The sequence below is a fragment of the Hemitrygon akajei genome, chromosome 18 (genome assembly GCF_048418815.1).
Source record: "Hemitrygon akajei chromosome 18, sHemAka1.3, whole genome shotgun sequence".
Lineage (NCBI taxonomy): Eukaryota > Metazoa > Chordata > Chondrichthyes > Myliobatiformes > Dasyatidae > Hemitrygon > Hemitrygon akajei.
In genome coordinates, this window is record NC_133141.1 from 24578432 (window position 1) to 24605005 (window position 26574).

General features: G+C 39.3%; 1 protein-coding gene across 8 annotated transcripts in view; it reads right to left on the reverse strand.

Moving 5' to 3' along the window:
• The window catches only part of r3hdm2 (R3H domain containing 2), a 294373-nt gene that overhangs the window by 145842 nt on the left and 121957 nt on the right, over positions 1–26574 (reverse strand). For 7 of the 8 annotated variants that reach the window (XM_073071109.1, XM_073071106.1, XM_073071107.1 and 4 more), the window contains exons 6-8: positions 22487–22619; positions 10833–10911; positions 5641–5700 (exon numbers count right to left, since the gene is read on the reverse strand). In XM_073071109.1, coding sequence (XP_072927210.1) covers positions 5641–5700; positions 10833–10911; positions 22487–22619 — 272 coding nt within the window. The remainder of the gene's footprint in view (positions 1–5640; positions 5701–10832; positions 10912–22486; positions 22620–26574) is intronic. The other variant, XM_073071110.1, reaches the window with a different exon arrangement.

The following is a 26574-nucleotide window of genomic DNA, read 5'->3' on the forward strand; positions in this document are numbered from 1 at the left end:
ATCTTCCTTTCTCCACAGATACTGCCCAATGGGCAGAGCTTTTACAGAAACTGTTTTTCAGCTTCCCAGCACCCTCAGTATTTTGCAAGAAACAAATAATACTCCATATCACTGTTTCCTGCACTATTTGGTTCTCATTACAATATTTAAGTCTTGACTGGACTGCCAGATAAGCTTTATCCCTCAGGCTGAGAGGAATAGCCTGCCACTACCAAGGTCTCATCACTAGGATAGTGAACTGTTTACTGTACTCTATGCTGCACACTACATGCATTTTGAAATAATTTTATTAAACTATTTATAGTAGTATTTTGTCTTACGTGCTGTGTGTAATATATGTTTTGTGGGTGCACCATGGTCTGGGGGAACGTTGTTTCATTTGGTTGTATATATGTACAGTCAGTTGACATTAACTTGAACTTGATTTCACATTATGACACTTTCATTAGCTTGAAGCAGAAATAAGTCAAAAGCAAAATGAAAACAAGAGTCAACAAATGTAAAGCATCAAAATCTCTGATTTGGCACTCAACTCCAAGCTGCAGACCCAAGCCTCATTATAATAGGATCCTGCTTTTTGTGCTTTCGTACATAATTCTACAATGAGCACATATTGATATGATCCTGCAATTTCATTTGTCAGAATAGAAAAACAAAAAAATAACTTTTAGCAGTAAATTACTGGAAACAGCTACCTTCTTTTATCTGTTAATTGCATATAAAACAGGCATTGCTTAATTCAATGGAAATTAACTTCTATAACTCGTTAGCTCAAGGCTTATGCATCTGTCTTTAACAGTGCTTTACAAACTGACTGACAGTGATGCATCAACTTGAGAAAATAACGCAAAGATTAAATGCAGGAATGAAGAAAGAAGATACTGTTATGTGATTTTAATGCAACTTTGAAAGACAGAAATACAGAATCTGCACAGTAACTAGTTGTGTAAAGTATAAATTCTTAACTATGCAGAGCTGGCCACCATAATGGAAGACAGAGTTTAGTTTGAATGTGCCTTTGAATGGATGACATGTACAGTGGCATGCAAAAGGTTTGGGCACCTTGGTCGAAACATTTCTGTTACTGTGAATAGTTAAGTGAGTAGAAGATGAACTGATCTCCAAAAGTCATAAAGTTAAAGATGAAACATTCTTTTCAACATTTTAAGCAAGATTAGTGTATTATTTTTGGTTTGTACAATTTCAGAGTGAAAAAAAAGAAAGGAGCACCATGCAAAAGTTTGGGCACCCCAAGAGATTTAAGCTCTCAGATAACTTTTACCAAGGTCTCAGACCTTAATTAGCTTGTTAGGGCTATGGCTTGTTCACAGTCATTGTTAGAAAAGGCCAAGTATGCAAATTTCAAAGCTTTATAAATACCCTGACTCCTCAAACCTTGTCCCAACAATCAGCAGCCATGGGCTCCTCTAAGCAGCTGCTTAACACTCTGAAGATTAAAATAAATGATGCCCACAAAGTAGGAGAAGGCTATAAAAAGATAGCAAAGTGTTTTCAGGTAGCCATTTCCTCAGTTCGTAATGTAATTAAGAAATGACAGTTAACAGGAACGGTGGAGGTCAAGTTGAGGTCTGGAAGACCAAGAAAACTTTCCAAGAGAACTGCTCTTAGGATTGCTAGAAAGGCAAATCAAAACTCCTGTTTGACTGCAAAAGACCTTCAGGAAGATTTAGCAGACTCTGGAGTGGTGGTGCACTGTTCTACTATGCAGTGACATCTGCACAAATAAGACCTTCAAGGAAGAGTCATCAGAAGAAAACCTTTCTTGCGTCCTCACCACAAAATTCAGCGTCAGAAGTTTGCAAAGGAACATCTAAACAAGCCTGATGCATTTTGGAAACAAGTCCTGTGGACTGGTGAAGTTAAAATAGAACTTTTTGGCCGCAATGAGCAAAGGTATGTTTGGAGAAAAAAGGGTGCAGAATTTCAAAAGAACGTCTCTCCAACTGTTAAGCATGGGGGTAGATCGATCATGCTTTGGGCTTGTGTTGCAGCCAGTGGCATGGGGAACATTTCACTGGTAGAGAGAAGAATACAATTAAACACCAGCAAATTCTGTAAGCAAACATCACACCGTCTGAAAAAAATATGAAGATGAAAAGAGGATGGCTTCTAAAACAAGATAATGATCCTAAACACACCTCAAAATCCACATAATGGACTACCTCAAGAGACACAAGCTGAAGGTTTTGCCATGGCCCTCACAGTCCCCCGACCTAAACATCATCAAAAATCTGTGGATAGACCTCAAAAGAGCAGTGCATACAAAACGGCCCAAGAATCTCACAGAACTAGAAGCCTTTTGCAAGGAAGAATGGGCAAAAATCGCCCAAAGAAGAATTGAAAGACTCTTAGCTGGCTACAGAAAGCATTTACAAGCTGTGATATTTGCCAAAGGGGATGTTACTAAGTACTGACTATGCAGGGTGCCCAAACATTTGCTTCGGGCCCTTTTCCTTTTTTGTTATTTTGAAACTGTAAAAGATGGAAATAAAAAAGTAACCTTGCTTAAAATATTAAAGAAATGTGTCATCTTTAACTTTATGCCCTTTGGAAATCAGATAATCTTTTACTCGCTTAGCTATTCACAGTAACAGAAATTTTGATCAGGGGTGCCCAAACATTTGCATGCCACTGTATACATGAATGAATGAATGAATGATCTTTATTGTCATTATACATAGATACAATGAAACTCTGTTTGGCTTCCTCTCAGGTAATTAAATAAAACAGTAGATAAAAACAAGACAGTAATAGAAAAACAGTATTAAATAGATAAGTGGCAGATAATAAGTTGCAGCAGCACCAGAATATCACAGTAATGCACAAAGTGCTGTTAGTCCAAGTATTTCAGTCCTTGTGTGTGCATGTGTGTGCTCACTGTTTCAGTCATTGTTCTGTGGGAGTGGTGTGATGAAGGCCACAGCTCTGGGGTGGAAGCTGTTCCCCAGTCTATTTGTTCTGGCTTTTAGTGTCCTGAACCTTTTGCTGGACAGCAGCAGGTCAAACAGGGAGTGGCCGGGGTGTGTGGTGTCTCTGGTTATGCTGATTGCTTTCCTCCTGAGTCTGCTGGAATAGATGGTGTACAGTCCTGGGAGCTGCATCCTGACAATTTGCTGGGCCGCCTTCACCACGCAATGCAGATCTTGTCACTCATAGGCTGTGCAGCTGGCATACCACATTGTGGCGCTGTTGGTCAGGATGGTCTCAATTGTGTTTCTGTGGAAGTTAAGCAACAGCTTTTGTGGGAGTTTGGCCTGTTTCAGCTTTCTGAGGAAGAAGAGTCTTTGTTGTGCCTTTTTTTACAAGCAGCGAGGTGTTGGTGGTCCATGTCAGCTGCTTTGACAACATAACTCCAAGGAACTTTAGTTTTTCCACACTTTCCACTACCTCTCCATGTATATGGAGGGGGGTGTGTACCCTGTCCTTTGATCTCCTGAAGTCAATAATCATCTCTTTTGTTTTAGAAGTGTTAAGGACCAGGTCGTTGTCCTTACACCACTTCATCAGATGATCTACTTCAAGCTTGTAGGCTGTTTTATCCTCATCCAAGATCAGGCCAACCACTGTGGTATCGTCCACAAATTTAATTATGGAGTTGGAGGTGTAGATGGGGGTGCAGTCATGTGCCAAGAGTGTGTAGAGCATAGGGCTCAGCACACAGCCCTGCGGGGTGCCTGTTTTTAAGATGAGGGTTATGGTTGATAAGATGATATGGTTGATACCATCAGAAATAAAAATGGCTACATTAAAAGCAAAGACTAAAAATATAAATGGAACAACTTAGGTTCAGCTTATGAGGACAAGTTTACTCATATTTTAAATACCAATTGACTTGAGGTAACTAAAATGTTTTTTTAAAATTGGAAATAACAGTTTAGCTCAAGACACCATTTTGGTAAGAAACTGAAAATTACACTAGGAATAATAAGGACTAACTGCTGCTTAAAGCACTTGACAAAGCTCAATAAGGAGACTGCATAGCATTTTGGTGGATGGCAAGTGTCCTTACTTATAATTCTTTCTCAACCATAGCCAATTATTAGGAGGACTACAGGTTTCTTAAAATTTCAATCAGTCTTCACTGTGAAAGACACTAGCAATATGCCAGAAATTCAAGAGAGTCAGGGGCAGAAGTGTGTGAAGTTACCATTACTATGGAGAAGGTTCTTTGGAAACTGATAGATCTAAAGGTAGACAAATCACCTGGGCCAAATGGTGTACACCCCAGGGTTCTGAAAGAGGTGGTTGAGGAGAATGTGGAGGCATTAGTAATAATCTTTCAAGAATCACTGGATTCTGGCACTGCTCTCGAGGACTGGTAAATTGCAAATGTCACTCCATCCTTCAAGAAGGCAGAAGAAAGGTAATTATAGGCCAGTTAGACTGACCTCAGTGCTTGGGAAGATGTTGGAGTACATTGTTAAGGATGAGGTCTCTGGGTACTTGGAAGCACATGATAAAATAGGCCATAGTCAACATAGTTTCCTCAAGGGAAAATGTTGCCCAACAAAAATCTTTTGGAATTTTTTGAAGAAATAACAAGCAGGATAGACAAAGGAGTATCAGTGAATGTTGTGTATTTGGATTTTCAGAAGGTCTTTGACAAGGTGCCACACATGAGGCTGCCAAATAAGTTAAGAGCCCACGATATTACAGGAAAGATTCTAGCACGGATATAGCAGAGGCTGATTGGCAGGAGGCAAAGAGTGGGAATATAGGAAGCCTTTTCTGGTTGGCTGCTGGTGACAAGTGGTGTTCTTGATTAGTCGGGGCATTAAGGGATACAAGGAGGAGGCAGGAGATTGGAGCTGAGCCATGATGAAATGGTGGAGCAGGCTTGATGGGCCAAATGGCCTAATTCTGCTCCTATATCTTATGGTCTTTACTGTTTCAATAGCTGTGAGAAGTTTGAAAAACATCAGGAGACTTTGTCCAGATTTAACCAACACTCCATCACCATTTATCCAAGAAATTCTTCAACAACTTCAAGACAAAAAAAGTGTTTTATTTCTCCATTTTAGAAGGGTTACCAGAACAATGGGACAATTTGATCTTGCTGGGCATTTCTCTTTGGACCAGACAAGAATAACATCAGCTGCCACACAGGAGAGCCAAGTAGATTCCTACCTGCACATGCCTCACCACCCCCAGTACCAGAGATTACTATGAAATCTGCTACTATGCCAGCAATTGTAAGTGAATGCATGGAGCCGGCATGTACTACTTCAAAAACTTTGCATCTCATCACCACACAACCATAATCTTATAGGATTCTGTTATATAATCTCCAGGCAAATTCAAATTACTGTGTTCAACAATAAGTACTAAAATTACATGCTTTAACTACACAAACAGAGCTCCTGAGTAAATAAGAAACAAATTTTGTACCTATTTTTACAAATGAAAAACAGAAACCGGTATTTTCCAAATAAAGTTTAGCTCCGAAGGTGAAAATATGCAAAACCATCTTTGCAAAACGTTACATTCACAATATGTGAAATAATGCTAACATGTAAAGCTGTCTGCAGCATGATAAAAGCGCAAGTTTGACTTCATGGACAAGCTGGTCACCACACTCAATACTATTTATACTAAATTTTATACTAAAATTTTACTCACTTATCATCACTGATGAAGTCCAGGATTTCTTGTTCTAATTTTAGCAGCATCATCCTGTCCCTATAAGAGATGAGTATAAAATTACAAGATGGTTTATGCATAAACATGCTAAAATTTGGAAGGATGTACAGCTCAAAGCAACCAGTACGATCTCCCAAACTTGGGCAGGAATCTGTGCAGTTAAAAACAATGTATCCAAATTGTTGGGAAGTGCATCATTTTGACTGCCGCTCTGCCAAAATAGTTCACAGCAGGGAACAGCATTGGAGAAAACAACTTTTTGACAATAACTATTGCTGAACGTACTTTACAAAAGATCAGAGTCCGTGATTTCTACTTGATTGTGAAGTTTCTTTTTCAGCACAATTTGCCTAAATTCAGCAAAATCACATGAAAGGCTAAAGAAATTCAGAAAAATTTTGTGATCAGCTCATTTGCAACTGTATCAACAGAACACCAAGTTATAACTCTCAAATACATAAAGACATAGCTTTAATAGTTAAAATTATTATATCCTAAAAAATAAACATCAATTTTACAGTGATGTGAAAATAAGTTTCAGCAGAAACTTCAACGAAAAAGCTCCTGAAAAATCAAAATTGAAGCCAGATTTCCAACTGTAATCACAGTATGAATTTCATCTGGAGAATGATAAAATAAAACAACTGAGCTAGGAAGCCAAATGCAAGATGGTAGCTCGTTCCTATACAATCCGTAAGGATTGGAAAAACTAGCACCAGCGGCTTCAAAACCAGAATACTGGTTTCAATGGATGAATTATTATCCGAAATACAAGTTCCCAAAGCTCTGTCAGACAGGAAATCAAAGAGTAAGGCTAAGACTCAAGGCACTGGATTAAACCAACAACTCCCAGAAAATAGCAGTAATGAAATGTTGATGAATGTGCCATCTGATCTTTAGCAACCATGTTAGACACAGGCTGTAATTATAATTGGAAAGGAGTAAACAGTCGATGTTTCAGGATGAAACCATTCATCAGGACTGGAAAGATAGATAACATCCTCAGAACTTATGGAAACTTACTACCTCAGCATAGCAACACTATGACTAATTTGATCACTGCACTGAAATGGACATTTTTGGTTCTAATTATTATTTCTTGTAAAAAAAAGTGGATACTTTTAAATTTACGATTTTTCATGTGAATGATGCTTATCTGATGTTATGTGCTTGCAACAATGCTGCAAGTTAGTTTTGTGCGTATGACAAGTTTGACCTTGACCTTGGAAATTCCTGTCTAACAACCTAACATTGGGGGGGGGGGGGGGGGGAGAGAGAGAGAACCAGGGGTCCATAAGCCAGTTCTCATTAGGGGACTGGAGATGGAGAGAGTCAGTAACTTTAAATTCAGTGTCATTATCATACAAGAGGATCTCTCCTGGGACCAGCATCTAAATGCCATTACAAAGCAGGCACAGCAGCAGCTCTACTTTCTTAGTAGTTTGTGCAGATTCTGCACATCATCTAAAACTTTGACAAACTTCTTCAGATAAAGAGGAGAGTATCCAGAATGGTTGTATCACAACCTGGCATGGAAACGCCAATGCCCAAAAATGGGAAAAGCCTACAAAGTGGCGGATTCAGCCCAATCCATCACAGGAAAACCCCTCTCCACTGCTGAGCACGTTCACAAGGAGCGCTGCAACAAGAAAGCAGCATTCCTCATCAAGTACCCTCGCTTCTCACTGCTGCTATTGGGAAGGAGTTACAAGAACCTCAGGTTCCATACAACCAGGCTTAAGAACAGCTATTGCCCTTCAACCATCAGGCTCTTGAACCAGAGTGAATAACCTCACTTACCTCAACACCAAACTGATTCCACAACCTACAGACTCACTTTCAAGAATTCTACAACTCATGTTCTATTTATTAATAAGTTATTTTTTTAAAATTTGTAGTCTTTTGCACTTTGCCTGTTTGTGTGTCTTTATGTGTAGTTTTTCATTAATTCCATTGCATTTCTTGTTCTATTGTGAATGCCTGCAAAAGTGTATCACAGAATACCTTCTGGTGACATATGCATACTTTGATAATAAATTTACTTTGAACTTTAACATGGAGGGGGAACATATGAGAAAGCATCGAGAACAGTCTCTTCTTCAGCAGTATTCAGAAGGCTAGTGAAAACAGATGAGCACCATTTCATAAAACCACCCCCTCACAGCGCACCTCCTTATCCCACCTGCAGCAAAGTTTGTAGATCCCTTATCAGCATCATCAGAGTTCTCAGTGGCCACACAAATGGAGTGGAAGCAAACCACCCTCAACCTGAGGGAGTGCTTCAGATAATTCAATCATGGCTGACTGGCTTTTTCATAAATGCAGTTCTGAAGATTTCGATTTCATAAGGTGAACTGTCAACTTTTGCAAATTGTCATATCCTTTGCAGAACCTCCCCGTGGATGCTTTAATGGATTGCTCTCATAACAAATATTCGGAAAGAAACCAATTTCTATCACTAACTGACAAACAGTAAGCTTTTATACTCTCAAAACCATAGCCTTCAAAAAGGGAACCATTTGACCAACTTTATTTTTTTGTAAAAGCCTTGATTTTCAGTGGCCAAGTGGTTTTATTTTAAACGTATATTTATTAGGAGGAAAAAAGCAATGGTTGAAATTTCCCCATTGCTGCAATCTGATCTATTTTCTATGATAGCATCTCCACACAATGTAGATGACCTGATACATTCATCTGTTTTATTTCCTTCATGAAGACCAATACGAGCTCGAGGTATCGGAGTTCAGAATTCAATCCCAGCATCCTTTGTAAGGAGTTTGTACATCCTCCTCATGGAATGCATAGGTTGTCTCAGGGTACTCCAGTTTCCTCCCACAGTCAGTTGATGTACGGGTCAGTAGGCTAATTGGTCATTGTAAAATGTCCTACAATTAGGTTAGGGTTAAATTGGGGGATTGCTGGGCGCCGCAGCTCAAAGGGCCAATTTTGTGTGGTATCTCTAAATAAATAAATTGTAATATTTCAAGCTGCGGTGGGCAACTCAGAATGAATACCAAAGGTGGCCTGGCAGCAAAACTGATGGCCATCAATAATTATCAATAAAAATCCTAAGAGGATACCAGCTTCTAGAAAACAAGACTAAGAGACTATTAAGATCCAAGACACAAGTTTACTTTGTAACAATCCTAATATAAATATAAATATCCCATAGTTCCTGTTAAGAATAGTCATAACTTGTGTTAGAATGGGCTCTTGGAAAACTATTTGGAAAATGATTTTTGTAAAATGAAAAGGTGGGCAAAATACATTGGTACACTAATGTAGAAAAGTGAAAAATTACACTGTGAATCAAGTTTATGCACTGAAAAAATCAAAGCAAAAATTTTCAATTTGTTAAGATATTGTAACATGCACTTCCTAATTTGCATTAATACACACACACACACATATATATATACACACACATATATATACATATATATAAAACATACCATGCAAAAGTTTGGGCACCCCGGTCAAAAATTTCTGTTACTGTGAATAGCTAAGCGAGTAAAAGATGACCTGATTTCCAAAAGTCATAAAGTTAAAGATGACACATTTCTTTAATATTTTAAGCAAGGTTACTTTTTTATTTCCATCTTTTACGGTTTCCAAATAACAAAAAAGGAAAAGGACCCGAAGCAAATATTTGGGCATTCTGCATGGTCAGTACTTAGTAACACCCCCTTTGGCAAGTATCACAGCTTGTAAATGCTTTCTGTAGCCAGCTAAGAGTCTCTCAATTTTTCTTTCGGCGATTTTCGCCGTCTTGCATGCACTGCTCTTTTGAGGTCTATCCACAGATTTTTGATGATGTTTAGGTCGGGGGACTGTGAGGGCCATGGCAAAACCTTCAACTTGTGTCTCTTGAGGTAGCCCATTGTGGATTCTGAGGTGCGTTTAGGATCATTATCCTGTTGTAGAAGCCTTCATCTTCAGCTTTTTTTTTCTTACAGACGGTGTGATGTTTGCTTCCAGAATTTGCTGATATTTAATTCAATTCATTCTTCCCTCTACCAGTGAAATGTTCCCCATACCACTGGCTGCAACACAAGCCCAAAGCATGATCGATCCACCCCCATGCTTAACAGTTGGAGAGGTGTTCTTTTCATGAAACTCTGCACCCTTTTTTCTCCAAACATACCTTTGCTCATTGCGGCCAAAAAGTTCTATTTTAACTTCACCAGTCCACAGGACTTGTTTCCAAAATGCATCAGGCTTGTTTAGATGTTCCTTTGCAAACCTCTGACGCTGAATTTTGTGGTGAGGGTGCAGGAAATGTTTTCTTCTGATGACTTTTCCATGAAGGTCACATTTGTGCAGGTGTCGCTACACAGTAGAACAGTGCACCACCACTCCAGCGTCTGCTAAATTTTCCTGAAGGTCTTTTGCAGTCAAACAGGAGTTTTGATTTGCCTTTCTAGCAATCCTACGAGCAGTTCTCTTGGAAAGTTTTCTTGGTCTTCCAGACCTCAACTTGACCTCCACCGTTCCTGTTAACTGCCATTTCTTAATTACATTATGAACTGAGGAAACGGCCACCTGAAAATGCTTTGCTATCTTCTTATAGCCTTCTCCTACTTTGTGGGCATCATTTATTTTAATTTTCAGAGTGCTAGGCAGCTGCTTAGAGGAGCCAACGGCTGCTGATTGTTGGGACAAGGTTTGAGGAGTCAGGGTATTTATTAAGCTTTGAAATTTGCATCACCTGGCCTTTCCTAATTATGACTGTGAACAAGCCATAGCCCTAACAAGCGAATTAAGGTCTGAGACCTTGGTAAATGTTATCTGAGAGCTCAAATCTCTTGGGTGCCCAAACTTTTGCATGGTGCTCCTTTCCTTTTTTTACTCTAAAATTGTACAAAACAAAAATAATACACTAATCTTGCTTAAAATGTTGAAAAGAATGTTTCATCTTTAACTTTATGACTTTTGGAGATCAGTTCATCTTTTACTCACTTAACTATTCACAGTAACTGAAATTTTGACCAGACGTGCCCAAACATTTGCATGTGTGTAAATAAATATATTAGTAATAATATATTATATCATATATATATAAATTTATATATTTATATGTATTATATATATAATATAATATATATATAAATAATATATTAGTCCAACAAAACCAACAAGAATAAGAAAAGTCAATGTGTGTGAAGTATTACCTGGGGTTATTCTTCAGTGTATTTACTAGAAACTCATGAAGATCAATTCCGGTGGAGTCTGTGTATTCTTGACTAGAATCTGAGAAAAAGAACACAAATTTATTGCACTAACATAGTGCTAACTTTTGAGAAAGTATATGATTACATTTTGCTATTCTGTTTTGTTTAACTTGCAATGAAACTTCAACTGTAAGATCAGAATTTAAAACAGCATCGCCATTACATGACTGCTTTCAGTGTGCTACCCTAATGTGAGGTCATCTCTCAATGAAACAAAATCACACTCAACTGGGATCAGAACCCCTGAAAATAAAATCCAAGCAGCAGGGTATAGATTAGAGACCAGTTTTCCCCACGCTACAAACTTCCAGTCTTAGGTACTCCATCCACAATAGACTGCCTTTATGTAGTCATTTTAACATAGAAAAATCACCAAGGTGCTACACAAAGGCCTAATCAGAAAGAAGATACTTGGAGGACCAAGGAAAAACTCATTCATGATCATTTTTAAAAGAAGAGAAAGGGGGAATTGCAGAACTTGGTGTTTGCTCCTGGGATAGAGGAGAGCATCAAGAAGATACCCCTTGTTTCATCAAGAAAGTACAAGTACATTTTGGTACACTGTACTTAATGCACATCGGAGATTTACATTTACTGCATTTTGTTGAGTTACATGGTAACTGTTTATTAAAATTATATTAACAAAATAATTTGTGTTTTAATTTTCATAGTGAAAGAGAACACTTTTCAACAATTAAAAACTGATTAAATCCTGTAGAAGACTATCAGTCCACGAAAACATTTCAGCATCATGTCAGACCTCACTCATCTTAAGTGCCTCCTCACCATTAACATCTTCAAGAAGGTGACATCCATCATTAAGGACCCTCACCACCCCAGGACATGCTCTCTTCTCATTGTTACCATCAGAGAGGTGGCACAGGAGCCTGAAGACCCACACTCAGCATTTTGGGAATAGCTTCTTCCCCTCCACCATCAGGTTTCTGAACTGTCCATGAACACTGCCTCACTTTTTTGCTCTTTTGAATGACATTTTAAATAATCTCTTATTATAACTTATGGTAATTTTTTAAAATTATTGCATTGTACTGCTGCTGCAAAACAACAAATTTCATGACATACATCAGTGATAATAAACCTGATTCTACTACTAGTTCTTAAACAGCTCACCATCATTCAGGGAAATCATAAGCATGGTCCTGCTTCCTAATACTCTCTAATACAGCAAGACAATAAAGGCCTTGAGAGTAAATAGAATGAAAAGCATTCTGATTATTGATTTTAATATTCCAGCAGCTTGGCACAGTATACACTGCTTCTAAAAGTAAAACAAGACAAAAGAGTAACAAGACGTCTGGTTGGATTTGTGGGCTGTATGCAATTAACTGCCCTAATAATTGGATAGAGCTGGGCAAAGAGCATTTTACCTCTAAGTCCTCAAAATGGGAACTGACAAGTTAACAAAAATAAGTCAAGGTTCCTGCTTTTGATGATAAAGCAGTTGTTGAAATAGATAACATGGAGCATTTCATTCCACAGAACAAGTGTCAGACACAAATGCCAATGGTGGAGTAAAGGATGTAGGAAAGGACATTGAACAGAACCTAGTCCAAGGAATAAAGACATTTGAATGTTTGGGATGGGGGAGGTTTGAGGTGAAGGATTATAGATAGGAATGGTGACTAAACTATGATGCCAATTTAGCATGATGTAGCATGGGATAAGGTCAAAGGATTAATTTTGCATAAACTAAGGTATGCAAAGATGTGCAGATTGGGACGATGGACAAGTGAACATTGGAATAAGTAGTCTTGCAGGGACAAAGCGCTTTAGCAGCACATGGGCTGAAGTAGAGTCTTAGTTATAAAGCTAAGATCACAGTCAGCTAATAGAGTGTTATCTCACAGCTCCAGAGACTTAGGCACTGTCTGTGTGGAGTTGCATGTTCTCCCTGTGAACACATGGATTTTCTCCTAGGTGCTCCAGCTTCCTCCTATATCCCAAAGACGTGTGGTTGCTTGGTTAATTCACTTGTGTTAAATGCTCAAGTAATGGTTGGTAGTAGCATTTGTGGGGTGGGGGGGGGGGAGGGGGAAGGAATGGGGTGAAATTAATGGAAGGCAGGAAGAGTAAAGTGAGGTTAGTGTAGGATTACTGTAAATGGAGTGCAACAGTTGGTGTGGACTCTGTAGACCAAAGGGCCCATTTCAATGCTGTGTAATTCTATGACCCAGTTACCTTTTACTTGTAAAAAAGGCCTCTCCAAAGGACATTTTATGTACATAGCTCATAAGAACTTTTCTCCCCCAAATTTTTCTACAGAGAATATGAAGTATTAAAAGGAACTCCCAAAAATCTGAACAAACCTTATGCTAGGGCTTATTTGAATTTCAGGAACCAGGAACCTAAAACTTTGCCTTAAAGATGTGCTTTACAACACACTTTGTTATTTGCATCTCTTTCATTTCACTATATGCAGATCTACACAATTTTACTTATTTACATTCTACTGACTGTAATCCTTATAACCAGAAGGACTGTGTAACTTCCAGTAAATTTAATCATGCCCTTAGATTAATACCTTCTTTAACATCACTGCATGGAAACTTTCCCTGAATCATCGGTATCTACATTTATTGGTTTTTGACTGGATTTCAAAACTTCCTTGTTGAGACAAAAATCCAACAAATGATCACATTTTTGAGATGATCAAAAATCCAAGTCAAATTATAGAGTGCCCTAGTCAGACCTCACTTTGACTTTTCAGTACGGTGCTGATTGTCACAAGTCTTAGCATTCATTTTAATGAAAGCAGCTTGATTCCCCACCACTTAGTGGACATGTAATTTGCAGAGGCAGTATTGGTGATCAAACTGAAGCATCTTGAAATTCTAATGCTTTTGGTGCCTAAATGTTACAGCAGTTAATTGTCCCATATCATTTGACAGACTTTATACTAGGCAGCTACTGGTGCATAGAAAATTTAATGCACTTTAGTAATTTACATTTATTACACTTTTGACAATAATATTGTAATTGTTTATTAAAATCAAATTAATAGTGTGTGTGGAACTTTTATCTTGACATTTGAAGATAAAAACTGCCCTGACTTGATGGCATTGCATTACGTACTGTATATATCAATCCCTAGAATTATTATAAAAGCAGCTAGTTAAGCCAAATGGATCAAAACAAGTATAATGCCAGAGTTGAAGATGTGAATAATGCCATTCAGTTTGTTCCTATTGCAAAATGTCATCAACTTCTTTTGTAAATAACCTCAGATTTGGAAAATGTTATTTTTTAATTGATCTACACTTAAAAGTATTTTTTCAATGTTTGGAAAAAATACTTGGAGCAAAGATTCATCCAACTTTTTTACTTTTTCCCCAAGTCTAGGAAATACACAAAATGTTTTTTCCCCCCTTTGAAAATCCTAGCCTCTGATTGAGGATTCTTCACATGCAGGTGATTCATAGTGAACAGAGCTGTTTCTCCCTGAAATAAATAGTACAATCAAGATTCGAAAACCAACAACTTTAAAAATCCCATTAAATGTAAACAGATAATAAAGACGCTGTTACTATAGTCTCAAACAACATAGGTGCTTCACTTTTTTTAAGACATGGATATTTTAAGTGGTAGGACCCAATTTTTATTCTTTCTTCCCCTGAAGGCACTAATTTGTTCTGCAGGAGTGAAAGTCACACATAATTTATTCAACTGGCCCAACAAACAATCTGCTGGAGGAACTCGGCAGGCCAAGCAGCATCTGTGGGAAACAATATATCAGGACCAAAGGTGGAGAGGAAAGATTCAGGTCCGGATGCAGGACTTCATCAGCCCTCCCCCCCACCCCAGATGCTGTTCAATCCACGAAGTTTGTCCAGCAGATTAGTTGTTGCTGCAGACCTAAGCACGTGTAGCCTCGAGTCTTATTCAACTGACCATTCAGTGCAACGTCTTAGGAAAAATCTGACCATTTAAACCACTGTCCAAGCAAACGATTTTCTACTGGAATGGAATTTTAGTAAATAGGAAATGCAAACTGCAGCACATTTGCAAATAAAACCATAAGACATAGAAGCAGAATTAGACCATCTGGCCCATCAAGTCTGTCCCGCCATTCAATCATGGCTGATCCTTTATTCCATCTCCTCCTCAACTCCAGTGCCCGGCCTTCTCCCCGTAACCTTTGATGCCGTGTCCAATCAAGAACCTATCAATCTCTGCCTTAAATACACCCAACCACCTGGCCTCCACAGCTGCATGTGGCAACAAATTCCACTACCCTTTGGCTTTTAAGAAGTTTCTCCACTTCTGTTTTGAAAGGACACCCCTCTATCGTGAGGCTGTACCATCTTGTCCTAGACTCTCCCACCATCAAAAACATCTTTTCAACTCTGTCTAGGCCTTTCAATATTCAAAAGGCTTCAATGATACCCCCCCCCCCCATCCTTCTGAATTCCAGCGAGTACAGACCCAGAGCTATTAAATGTTCCTTGTATGATAACCCTTTTATTCCTGGAATCATCCTTGGGAACCTCCTCTGGACCCCCTCCAATGCCAGCACATCTTTTCTAAGATGAGGGGCCCAAAACTGTTCACAATACTCAAGGTGAGGCCTCACCAGTGCCTTATAAAGCCTCAGCATCACATCCTTGCTCTTGTATTCTAGACCTCTTAAAATGAATGCTAGCATGGCATTTGCCTTCCTCACCACTGACTCTACATGCAAGTTAACCTTCAGGGTGTTCTGCACAAGGACTCCCAAGTCCCTTTGCATCTCAGATTCCTAGATTTTCTCTCCATTTAGAAAATAGTCCAGACATTTATTTCTACTACCAAAGTGCATGACCATGCATTTTCCAACATTGTATTTAATTTGCCACATTCTGCCCATTCTCCTAATTTGTCTAAGTCCTTCTGCATCCTACCTGTTTCCTCAACACTACCTGCCCCTCCACCAATCTTCGTATCATCTGCAAACTTGGCAACAAAGCCATCTATTCCATCATCTAAATCATTTATATACAGCATAAAAAGAAGTGGTCCCAACACTGACCACTAGTCACTGGTAGCCAACCAGAAAAGGATCCTTTTATTCCCAATCTCTGCCTCCTACCAATCAGCCAATGCTCTAACCATGTTAGTAACTTCCCTGTAATACCATGGGCTCTTAACTTGGTAAGCAACCTCATGTGTGGCACCTTGTCAAAGGCCTTCCAAAAGTCCAAATACACAACATCCACTGCATCCCCTTTATCTATCCTACTTGTAATCTCTTCAAAGAATTCCAACAGGTTCGTCAGGCAGGATTATCCCTGAAGGAAACTATGTTGACTTTGTATTATCTTGTCCTGTGTCACCAAGTACTCCCATCACCTATTCCTTAACAATTGACTCTAACATCTTCCCAACCACTGAGGTCAGGCTAACTTTCTACTGCCTTCCTCCTTTCTTAAAGAACGGAGTGGCATTTGCAATATTCCAAACACGAGGCAATATTCCAGTCCTCTGGCACCATGCCAGAGTCCAATGATTTTTGAAAGAGCATTTCTAATGCCACCACAATCTCTAACGCTACCTGTTTCAGAACCCCAGGGTGCAGTTCATCTGGTCCGGGTGACTTATGTACCTTTAGGTATTTCAACTTTTTGAGCAACTTCTCTCTTGAAACAGTAACTGCACCCACTTCTCTTCCTTCACACACTACAACAACAGGCATACTGCTAGTGTCTTCCACAGTGAAAACTGACGCAAAATAAGTTTTCTATGTTTCTAAAATACTCATTTAGTTCAGCAGCCATCTCCTTGTCCTCCACTATTATTTCTCCTGCTTCATTTTCTAGTGATCCTACATCCACTCTCATTTCTCTTTTATTTTTAAACATACTTGAAAAAACTTATACTATCCACTTGGATATTATTTGCTAGCTTGCTTTCATATTTCATCTTTTCCCTTCCAATGATTCTTTTAGTTGCTCTCTGTAGGTTTTTAAAAATTTCCCAATCCTTTATCTTCCCACTAATTTTTGTTTTGTTGTATGCCCATCCCTAGCCCAGTGATGTCACATGTGATGTACTAGCTCTACCATCCTAGCTGATTTCAGCTAACTCAGTCCAGACCAGGATCTGAACCCCGTTTCAATACGCTTTTCTAAGAATTGCCCACCAATGCAATACAGAAGCCCTGATTCACTCATCCAAGCTGGGCTCTGGGTAAAATAATATGCAAAAATGCATACCAGAAACACACCTTTGAATTTAGTTTAACTAGCTGCCTCTATGGGCACAGAAAATAATGATCCATTGTTGTCACAAGGATAGATTTAGGCACATTTTTCAAAGTGGTAGATATGTTACCCTGTATTTTAACTGTACCAAAGCAGACCTAAGCAGTAACATGGCAGGATAAGTTGAGAAGTGTTCAATTTATACTGATGAGTACAATGTAATTAGGAATCAGAATTATTTCCTTAGAGCTACCTCTCAACTGCAGCAAACACCTAGTGTTCTAACCTGTACAAATTCCTAGGACTTTCAACCAACCTAATCCAGTTGGACTATAGTGTTGGATTACACAATAATTATTACTTTCTGTGTAGCTTAACAATTTATGGTTGTTAGCACTTTATATACAACTTACATACATGTAACTGTTAAGTATGTCTCCTAGTGGAGGCATTATGTATATGCAATTGTTCAGTGTGTCCCTTAGTAGTGAGTTTTTTTTTTGCATGATTCTGGAGGCGTCTTAGTTCCGCATTATCTGAAGAGGGGATATCTGATTGGTTAACTCCTATCTGTTCATTTGAATGGAATGTTTCGTATCCATGTGATATAAGGAGGGTGAAACACATTGGCTCACCATCTTTATTCTTTTCCTTCCTTTCCTCTTAAACTCCCGCTATTGTCCATTTCTAGTTCTCGTTATTCTATTAACATTTAATAAAACAATTGTGAAGCAACCAATTTTATGCCTCTTTATTGACTTCCAAAAGAACATTGAATTAAAAACATCAAAATCCATCAATCTTTGGTGTAGGATTTAAGGACTCAGAAGAACCCCAGATCAGTGGAAATTTTATAGCATGCATGCAAAAGATACAAGAGCTTCCTCAATTCCAAATTGTCTGAGAGAATTGACTTATTCTGACTTAGATACACCATATGGTGGAAGCAGGAGAAAGGAAACTACTAGTTGCTATCTTGAAAAAAAAACATCTGTAAAAATCAAGATGAGCATTGTCATGCTTGGTTGTACAAATCAATGGGGTATGGGAAATATTTTGGTTGCAGGTCAATCTCTGAAATTTTGGCTGCACAGCAATCTATTGAAACTTTGGTTGGGCAATCTATTGGTTGTAACCTATTAATACTTCAGTTGCAGGACAATCTATCAATTACAATCTATTAATATTTCGAGAAGCAGTGAATGTAATAAAATGTACAATTAAAACAATGGCCAAGATCATGAAACCAAGCTCTTACCTGAATAAAATCTCTCAATTTGATAAAATTATGAAAACCAAATGAAAAATAACAACAATGTTAAGTTTAATTAGAAGACATGTAGAAAGAGAGAATGCCAGAGAGAAAGGAAAAACCTAAAATGTGAGAGATAAAGATAAGAACATGCAGTCAGTTTGAGAATCACATTTGTGAGTTAACTGAGCGAATGAGAAAGTTAACGGGGTGAGTAAAGGTGCTTACTGATAGATTGGGAAAGAAAAGTGAACCTTGCAATAAACTCAAAGTGCATTATACGGAGCTTCAGAGCAGACTGAAGCAAAATCTAAATGCTGAGCAGGGACTTCCAGGAGGTGGATCTGTCAATGTCACTTCCAGCGATGCTTCTCCTCGAGCAACACCCCCTACATCAGACAGTCCTCCGAGACAGTAACACTATACAAACTCTGAGGAATTACAGAATGGATATGACACAGATACTACAGCAGCCTCTAGCAACTCATGTGAAGATGACAATGGTGAAACAATAAGACTGGCAGCAATGTCACAGCTGGCTCCAATAAAGACCAAAGGAGGTGAAACTTATGAAAGGAGACTGACAGTGGATTACCTGGTTGCTAATCAATATACTGAAAAGCTAACCCCTCTAGTGGCAGATCCATCAACTATTACCCACTACTCAATCTGCTGAAAGGCAGGAAGTGCTTAGACACCCCGACTCTTAATAAAGAGCAAATGAAAGTGTTTCAAACTTTGAAGGCAACATTGTATACTGCATCATTTGCCCTGAAACATGGCATTGACGTGACCCTGAAACATGAGACCAATAGGGCCCTGTTGGCTATTACTCTGCCAGAGATCTGATTTTGTACACTGATAGCTAAACAACTGGGGGAGGGGGGCGGAATTTGAATGGCTGGATAGGCCATTGTTTCTGAAACTGAAGTGAGCATGCATCAGTAAGCATGGCTCCTGGTACCTTTGTGCAACAAGCAGAACTGAAAGCTCTGATTGAAGCCTGTAAGTTGTCAGAGGCCAACTAGTACAAGAATTCATGGATGTCATACAATTGCCATCAGCGGTTGCTGCATTAAAATGCAAATGTCACACAATAGTGAGAGGTGACCTCAATGGTGAAAGGCCTTGATAGAGGGGATGTGGAGAAGGTGTTTCCGTTGGTGGGAGAGTCTAAGAATAGAGGACATTCTCTGGATGCTTTCAAGGAAGAGTTAGATAGAGCTCTTAAAGATAGCAGAGTCTAGGGTTATGGGGAGAAGGCAGGAACGGGGTACTGATTGTCGATGATCAGCCATGATCACATTGAATGGCGATACTGGCTCGAATGGCCTACTCCTGCACCTATTGTCTATTGACATAGCCTCAGAATAGAGTGGCGTCCTTTTAAAATGGAGATGAGAAGGAATTACTTTAGCCAGAGTACTGAATCTGTGGAATTCTTTGCCACAGGCAGCTAGCTGTGCAGGCCAAGTCTTTAAGCACATTATATTTAAGGCAGAGGTTGATGGATTCTTGATTGGTCAGGGCACAAAGAGATACGGGGAGAAGGCAAGAGATTGAGGCTGAGAGGAAAATTGGATCAGCCATGATGAAATGGCGGAGCAAACTCAATGGGTCAAAAGGCCTAATTCTGCCCCTATTTTTTATGGTCTTAATAAGCAGTAGTAAAAGTTAAAAAGGTCAAAGAATTGGAAGTACCACCAAGAACATATGTAGCAAACCTGACAATTGAAATTATGGAAACAAAGTCAAGCTCTGTATCACAGAAGAACATACAAGATATTTGAGATATACAAGCTCAATACCTCAACCAGGATAGAGAATGTTCGGAGATTAAACAGTGATGGCGCATGGAGATATGGTACAAGCCATAGGCCAATTGCTGCTTCATCTGGCACAGCAGATACACTCCACAGGACACAATGGAGTGGAAAGTATGATCAATAGATTCTTCTAGTAGTGGTGGAATCCAAAATTCAGGGCACAAGCTCAATAAACGTTTAACAGATGCACGACATGCCAGAAAACACAATATTGGAGCAGCAGGAAAGCTACCATGATTAAGTTTTCCTGTCCTACCTGGTCCATTTTTACACTTAGAAGTGGGCTACATTTCTTTACCAAAGTATCAAGGATACTCAGATGTACAGGTAATAATGGGCATGTTTTCAAGATGGGTGGAAGCTATTTCAGCAAAAGCAGCCACTGCCACACATACAGCAATAACTCTGATCAAGGACTATATTCCTAAATGGGTATTGTTATGTCACATCGACTCTAACCAAGGAAGACATTTCATTGAGTGTTTTTGCCAGGAATGATGTCGACAAATAAACACTTAATGTCCACATCATCCAGAGTCATCGTGACAAGTCAAATGAATAAATGAATGGAATAATCGAAGAATGACCATCTATCACAAGGGCTTTACCACGGCTTACGGCTCTTCTTATGGTCTTATGCATCATCAGAGCAACCCCAAACAAGAAAACTAAACCAAGTCCATTTGAGGTAGTTTAAGGGCACCCTATGTCACTGCCAGGAGCTCTCAATCTCAGAGAGGCTGATATACACATTACAGCAGACAGTTTAGTCAACTATGATGTGAAATTAACCCAAGCTATACAGTCTACTTCTCAACAGGTTTCTGCCACTTGGAGTGATCCAGAAGGACACACCCTGATTCCTGATGAATGAGTCCTAATTTAGAATCTGCACAAGGAACGACTGGGAGCTCAATGGGAAGGTCCTTGTCAAGTGCTATTATTAACCAACTGCGGTGAAAGTAGAAAGTAAAAGTAACTGGATACGTACCAGCAACTGCAAGTAAGCTAAAGTGGTACTGCTGTGGTTAATGTGCTAGTAACCTCTGACCCAATGCCTATACTGCTGGGCTACAGTGAACGAATCATCAGACAGCCAGAAGACTTCAAGTAAAGTCGACAACTACTAAACATTATGAAGACTGCTCTGATATTAGTGGCTGTTATATTTTTGTCAATTTTCCCTACTTACAATGAGTACTAATATTAGTCCAGATATGCTTTATCATAATTAATGCACTTTCTAAAACTTGTATGGGTGATTAATAGAGTAGTTCAAACTCATGTAAGTGTGCCTACTAATCTGCCCAACGATGACATAATCATATGAATACCTTGAAGATATACCCTTTTGATATTTCCATAATTTTAGCTTTTGATTATTTTATATTTAACATAGATACAAGTTTTTCTGCCTCTGAACTTTCAGATATAATGATTCTAAATGTGAGATTTAGAATGAAAGGGGAAATGTTGCATTAGACAGTATAATTGTTATTTTCTGTACATCTTAACTTATGCCTGCCAGCATTTTATTAACTACCTATATACATGTAACTGTTTAGTATGTCTCCTAGTGGTCAGAGTATGTATACGCAATTGTTTGGTGTGTCCCCTAGTGGTTACAGTTCTTTGCAAGGTTCCGGAAGCATCTTGGTATCGGATTATTTGAATAGGGTCTACATGATTGCCTTCACTCTTATCTGATTGATTAACTCTTATCTGAATGGAATGTTCCTTATCTATGGTATAAAGAGGGCAGAACACATTGACCCACCATCTTTATTCTTTCCCTTCCTTCCCTTTTTCCTCTTAGACTCCTGCTGTTTCCAATTTCCTTTGTTCTATTAGTGTTAAATAAAATGATCATGAAGCAACAAGTTTTATGCCTCTTTGACTTTTGAAAGAACACTAGATTTAAAACACCAGAATCCAACAATAGAGAATGCAGATAAACATGTATTCTTATTTAGACCTCTACACATGTACCAACACCTTGTGTATGCACCAATGGAAGCAGATTACAGCAATGCTAGATTCCATTCTAGTGAATGTTTCTGTAACACAAAATCTGCATCAACAAAATACATCTTTTCAAACTAAATGGCACAGAATAACATGTTACAGGATGCTGTCGTTGCAAAGTAAGCTTATCCACTCATTCATTGTTTTTTTTATGAACTGCAAATCAAGTTTTTATTCTTGCTTTTAAAGCCTTATTATTTCAAAACTCATTCTACTGAAGTTACTCAATTCCTTCCCAGATTTTACACAAAATCTACAATGACTTATCAAGCAGAAAGTTAGCTAGCTTCTGACCTCTTGATAACATTTTTCTAGGTACTTTCTCCAGTTTCTCTTTCTTTTCCTTGTCTTCTTTTTCAGAGCCATCCCTTGAGGATCTTTCTTCTTCTTTATCAGAGGGGCAAGTGAACTGGAGTTGGATAACATCCTAAAAAGTACAGTACAGGTAGAGGTCACAGTCAAATTTTACAGAGCAATGCAAACTAGGTCATAAGCAGGCAACAGCGAGATCCAATAAATCTCTCTACCAGTGATGATAACAAGAAAACCCATCCAGTCTCTCTGACCACACCTAGGTTTGATACCAGCCCTCAAAATAGCAAACACCAGGGAATATATCTGGCAGAATACTTAAACGATATAACAGAAAAAAATGACACATCGTGATCAGGATAATTTAAAAGAGGCTTTGAGATCACCCATTGCTACATTCGTGTTACAGACCTTGAGATGCACATTTTCTGCAAAATCTTCGAAATCTATCTGAAAGATAGGGGACTCTTCACTGCATCCTCTCTTGCAAGCAAACATCCCAAGCTTTGGCCTTGAATTACACTTAGTTGACCCATCAGATAGCTATTTGATTGCATGACATCAGATTCCTGGAAAAACCACTTTATTCTGAGTTTCATAATGGGAAGACGTTACTAGGTAAAGAGAGGAAGTGATTCAAGGATGTTCTCAAAGATCCCTTAAAATGCAACACCCTGACCAACTCCGAAGAAATCCTGGCCCACAAGTGCTCATCGTGGAGGAGCACCCAAGCACCTCGAATCCACATGTCCAAAATACAACAGAGCCCAATGTAAATGGCAGAAGGAGCACACCACCTCACAAACTACCCACCAGCCCATCTCATCAATCATCTCCTGCCTTCATCCCTGTTCGACATTGACCTCATCGGTCACCTCAGAAGCCACAGAATGGAAACAAGATACCATCAATCCTAAGGGACTACCCGAGGATGACAGTTGCACATTCTCACTTCCATGACAGCACATGTCCAAGAGTGACCACTGCATAATCCTTATGATGGGAGTGTCCCTGAGTTCATCCTTTATCACACTGTATAGAATGATCAGGCACATTTGAACAGATATGAAACACACCAGATGTGAATCCACACTCTATCATAAACCATTAAGGGCACGGCAATAACAGCTGCAGGTACACTGTGGTCCCAGCTTGACAGAGCTACAACAAAGCATTAACATGTGCTAAGCAGCAAAAGCAGCTTGCTATAGCTGAAGTCAAACAATCCCAAAACCAATGGACCTGCAGTCCTCTCACATCAATCCACGAATGGTGGTGGACAAGTAAACAGCCAGGTGAGGATAATGTGCCATTAATTTCCCTATCCGCAACAATGATGAAGTCCAACCCAAAGACAGAAGCATTTGCAGCTAAAATTGAAAGGTAGATAATCTATAGCTGCCTCCTCCTGCGGTCCCCATCGTAGAAACCCATCTTTATCCAATTTGATCTACTCCATGTGATAGCAAGAAATGATTGAATACATCAGGAAATGGTAGAGTATACTGGACACTGCTGATGTAGGACTAGAAGTTATTTGGGCAGTATGACTCATAAATATAGTTGTGCCTCTAGCCAAGTTGTCCTACTACAGCTGCAACACTGGCTTCTACCCAATAATATGGAAAATTGCCAGGTATGTTAACAAAATGCAAGGTAAATCCAGTTGGATTAAGTATGTCCCAATCGTCTACCCTGAATCATCAGCTAAGTGACAGAGTGGTGTTGCTGATAGTGCCATCTTGTGGCATTTATTCACTGATGCTCAGAATGGGTTCCACCACATACCACTCACTGTGCCACGTCCTACATTGCACAAATGAAGATGATTGTGGTACTTAGAGGTTTCTCAAGATCTAACCACTTACAGTCATGTGCCAAGCAATGCTCATCTCCAACAAGAGTCTAACCACCCAAGGTTGATGTTCAATGGCGTTATCATCATCCAGTACTTCATCAGTATTCTGGAGGTCAGCACTGACCAGAACCTTAATTAGACACAGGAGCAGGACATCTCACAGCTCCCCAAAGCCTTAACAAAATTGATAGGATTCATCAAGAGTGCCACTGCCTGGATGAATACAGCTACTACAACACATACAACACATAAAAAGCCAGGCAGTGTCCAGAACAAAGCAGCCACCAGATTGATATACTATCCAACACCTTAAGCATTCACTTCACTAGCTACACTGTGCAACTTCCATAAAGTGCACTGTGCATTGTAACAACTTACAAAGGCTTCTTAGCACCTCCTGAACATATAACCTTTACCCAAAGTGCAAGGGCAACAAGCATATAGGAGCACAACCACTTGAAATCTTCTCCAGGTCATCCCAAAGTGAAACTATGTTGCTGATCATTCATCATTGGCGCAAAATATCAAAACTTCAAATCCAAGAGTCTTGCAGGAATACCTACACCAGACAGACTACAGTGCCCTAAAATGACAGGTCACAGTCATATGCTTAAGGACAACAAGTAGCCAGCAGCATCTGCAATCTGCAACTGACCAGGTAATTAGCTGCTACTGTGTCATCAGATACCTGTAGTCAACAGCAGGCCTCATACGCTTCCACATAATAGATCACAATGTAAACATTCTCTGCAGCATACTATACTGAAGCCTCTGTGGAAGGCAACTCCCAATTAGCACACAAGTGGAGTCACACAAGAGCATCACTAGTGGAAACCAGAAGTCTATTAACTTTGGGAGAGGGGTGGGGTGTGAGGCTTCTCCAACCGATGAAAGATGGAAATCTGGTAATCAGATTACTTGGAATTACTTGGAGCTGCAGTTAACACAATCAACAAATTTTGGCAGTTATAATGTCATGGAATATTTGGCTAGCATCAGTTTCATATGATTCATTTGATGTGTAACACCCAGGAGTAACAGCAGAAAGGTGAGGTGATGTTATTTGGGGTGATTAAATAAAGGTTGGACATATAATGGTAGGGCCCTAGAGAGTACTGAGGAACAAATGGACCTTGGTGTACAAGTACAAAGATCTCTAAAATTGGCAGCAAAGGCAGGTAGGGTGGTTTTAACCTGCAAACCATTACCTAAGAAAGCAAAGACTCAATATCAAAGCCATCTCTGGACAAGCACAGATCTACCAAGGCATAAAAGGTTCTGAACCAAGTGTTGGTTAAATGGGTTTAGTACTTGATGGTCAACATGGACTTAGTGGGCCAGAGGGCCTGTCTGTACATTATTACTCTATGACTGCAAGAGAAGCAATCCACACACAGAATGACCAGATCTATCTTGCTAAATGGAAACATCAGTATCACCAGGTTGTTTTATGATTGAGAATGGTTAGCTCTTGACTGAGAGATACTCAGAACTTCCTGGTACCAAGAAATACAGTGGCTGAATGAACTTTTAAACATCTTGCTGGGGCTAGGCCTCATGTCTTGGAATTCTTTGATAAATTCTGTTGTGCATAATACAATGTATTCGATTTAAGTGTCCATGAAGCATAGAGGTTCAAATCCTGAGGCAATTGTCATAGGTTAGTAATCCGGTGTTTGTGGGAGTCAAGGCAAACATTGAGCAGAGCATCAGTACTGTTAATTAGGCTAGCACATTTAATGCAGATCTTAAAGCCTTTGGCAGAATGGGAAATCAACACCACATTGATTCCCAATATAGGGTCACCAGGTTAAAGCAGTTCTTCCAAAAACTACAAATATCGTGGAGTTGTATTTCATTTCTTTCTATTTTGTTCATGAAACATATTCAAGAAGGATAGAAATGTAGAAAACCTACAGCACAACATAGGCCCTTCGGCCCACAAAGTTGTGCCGAACATGTCCCTACCTTAGAAATTACTAGGGTTACCCATAGCCCTCAATTTTTCTAAGCTCCGTGTACCCATCCAAAGGTCTCTTAAAAGACCCTGTCGTATCCGCCTCCACCACTGTTGCCGGCAGCCCATTCCACGCTCTTACCACCCTCTGCATAAAAAAACTTACCCCTGACATCTCCTCTGTACCTACTCCCAAGCACCTTAAGCCTGTGCCCTCTTGTAGCAGCCATTTCAGCCCTGGGAAAAAGCCTCTGA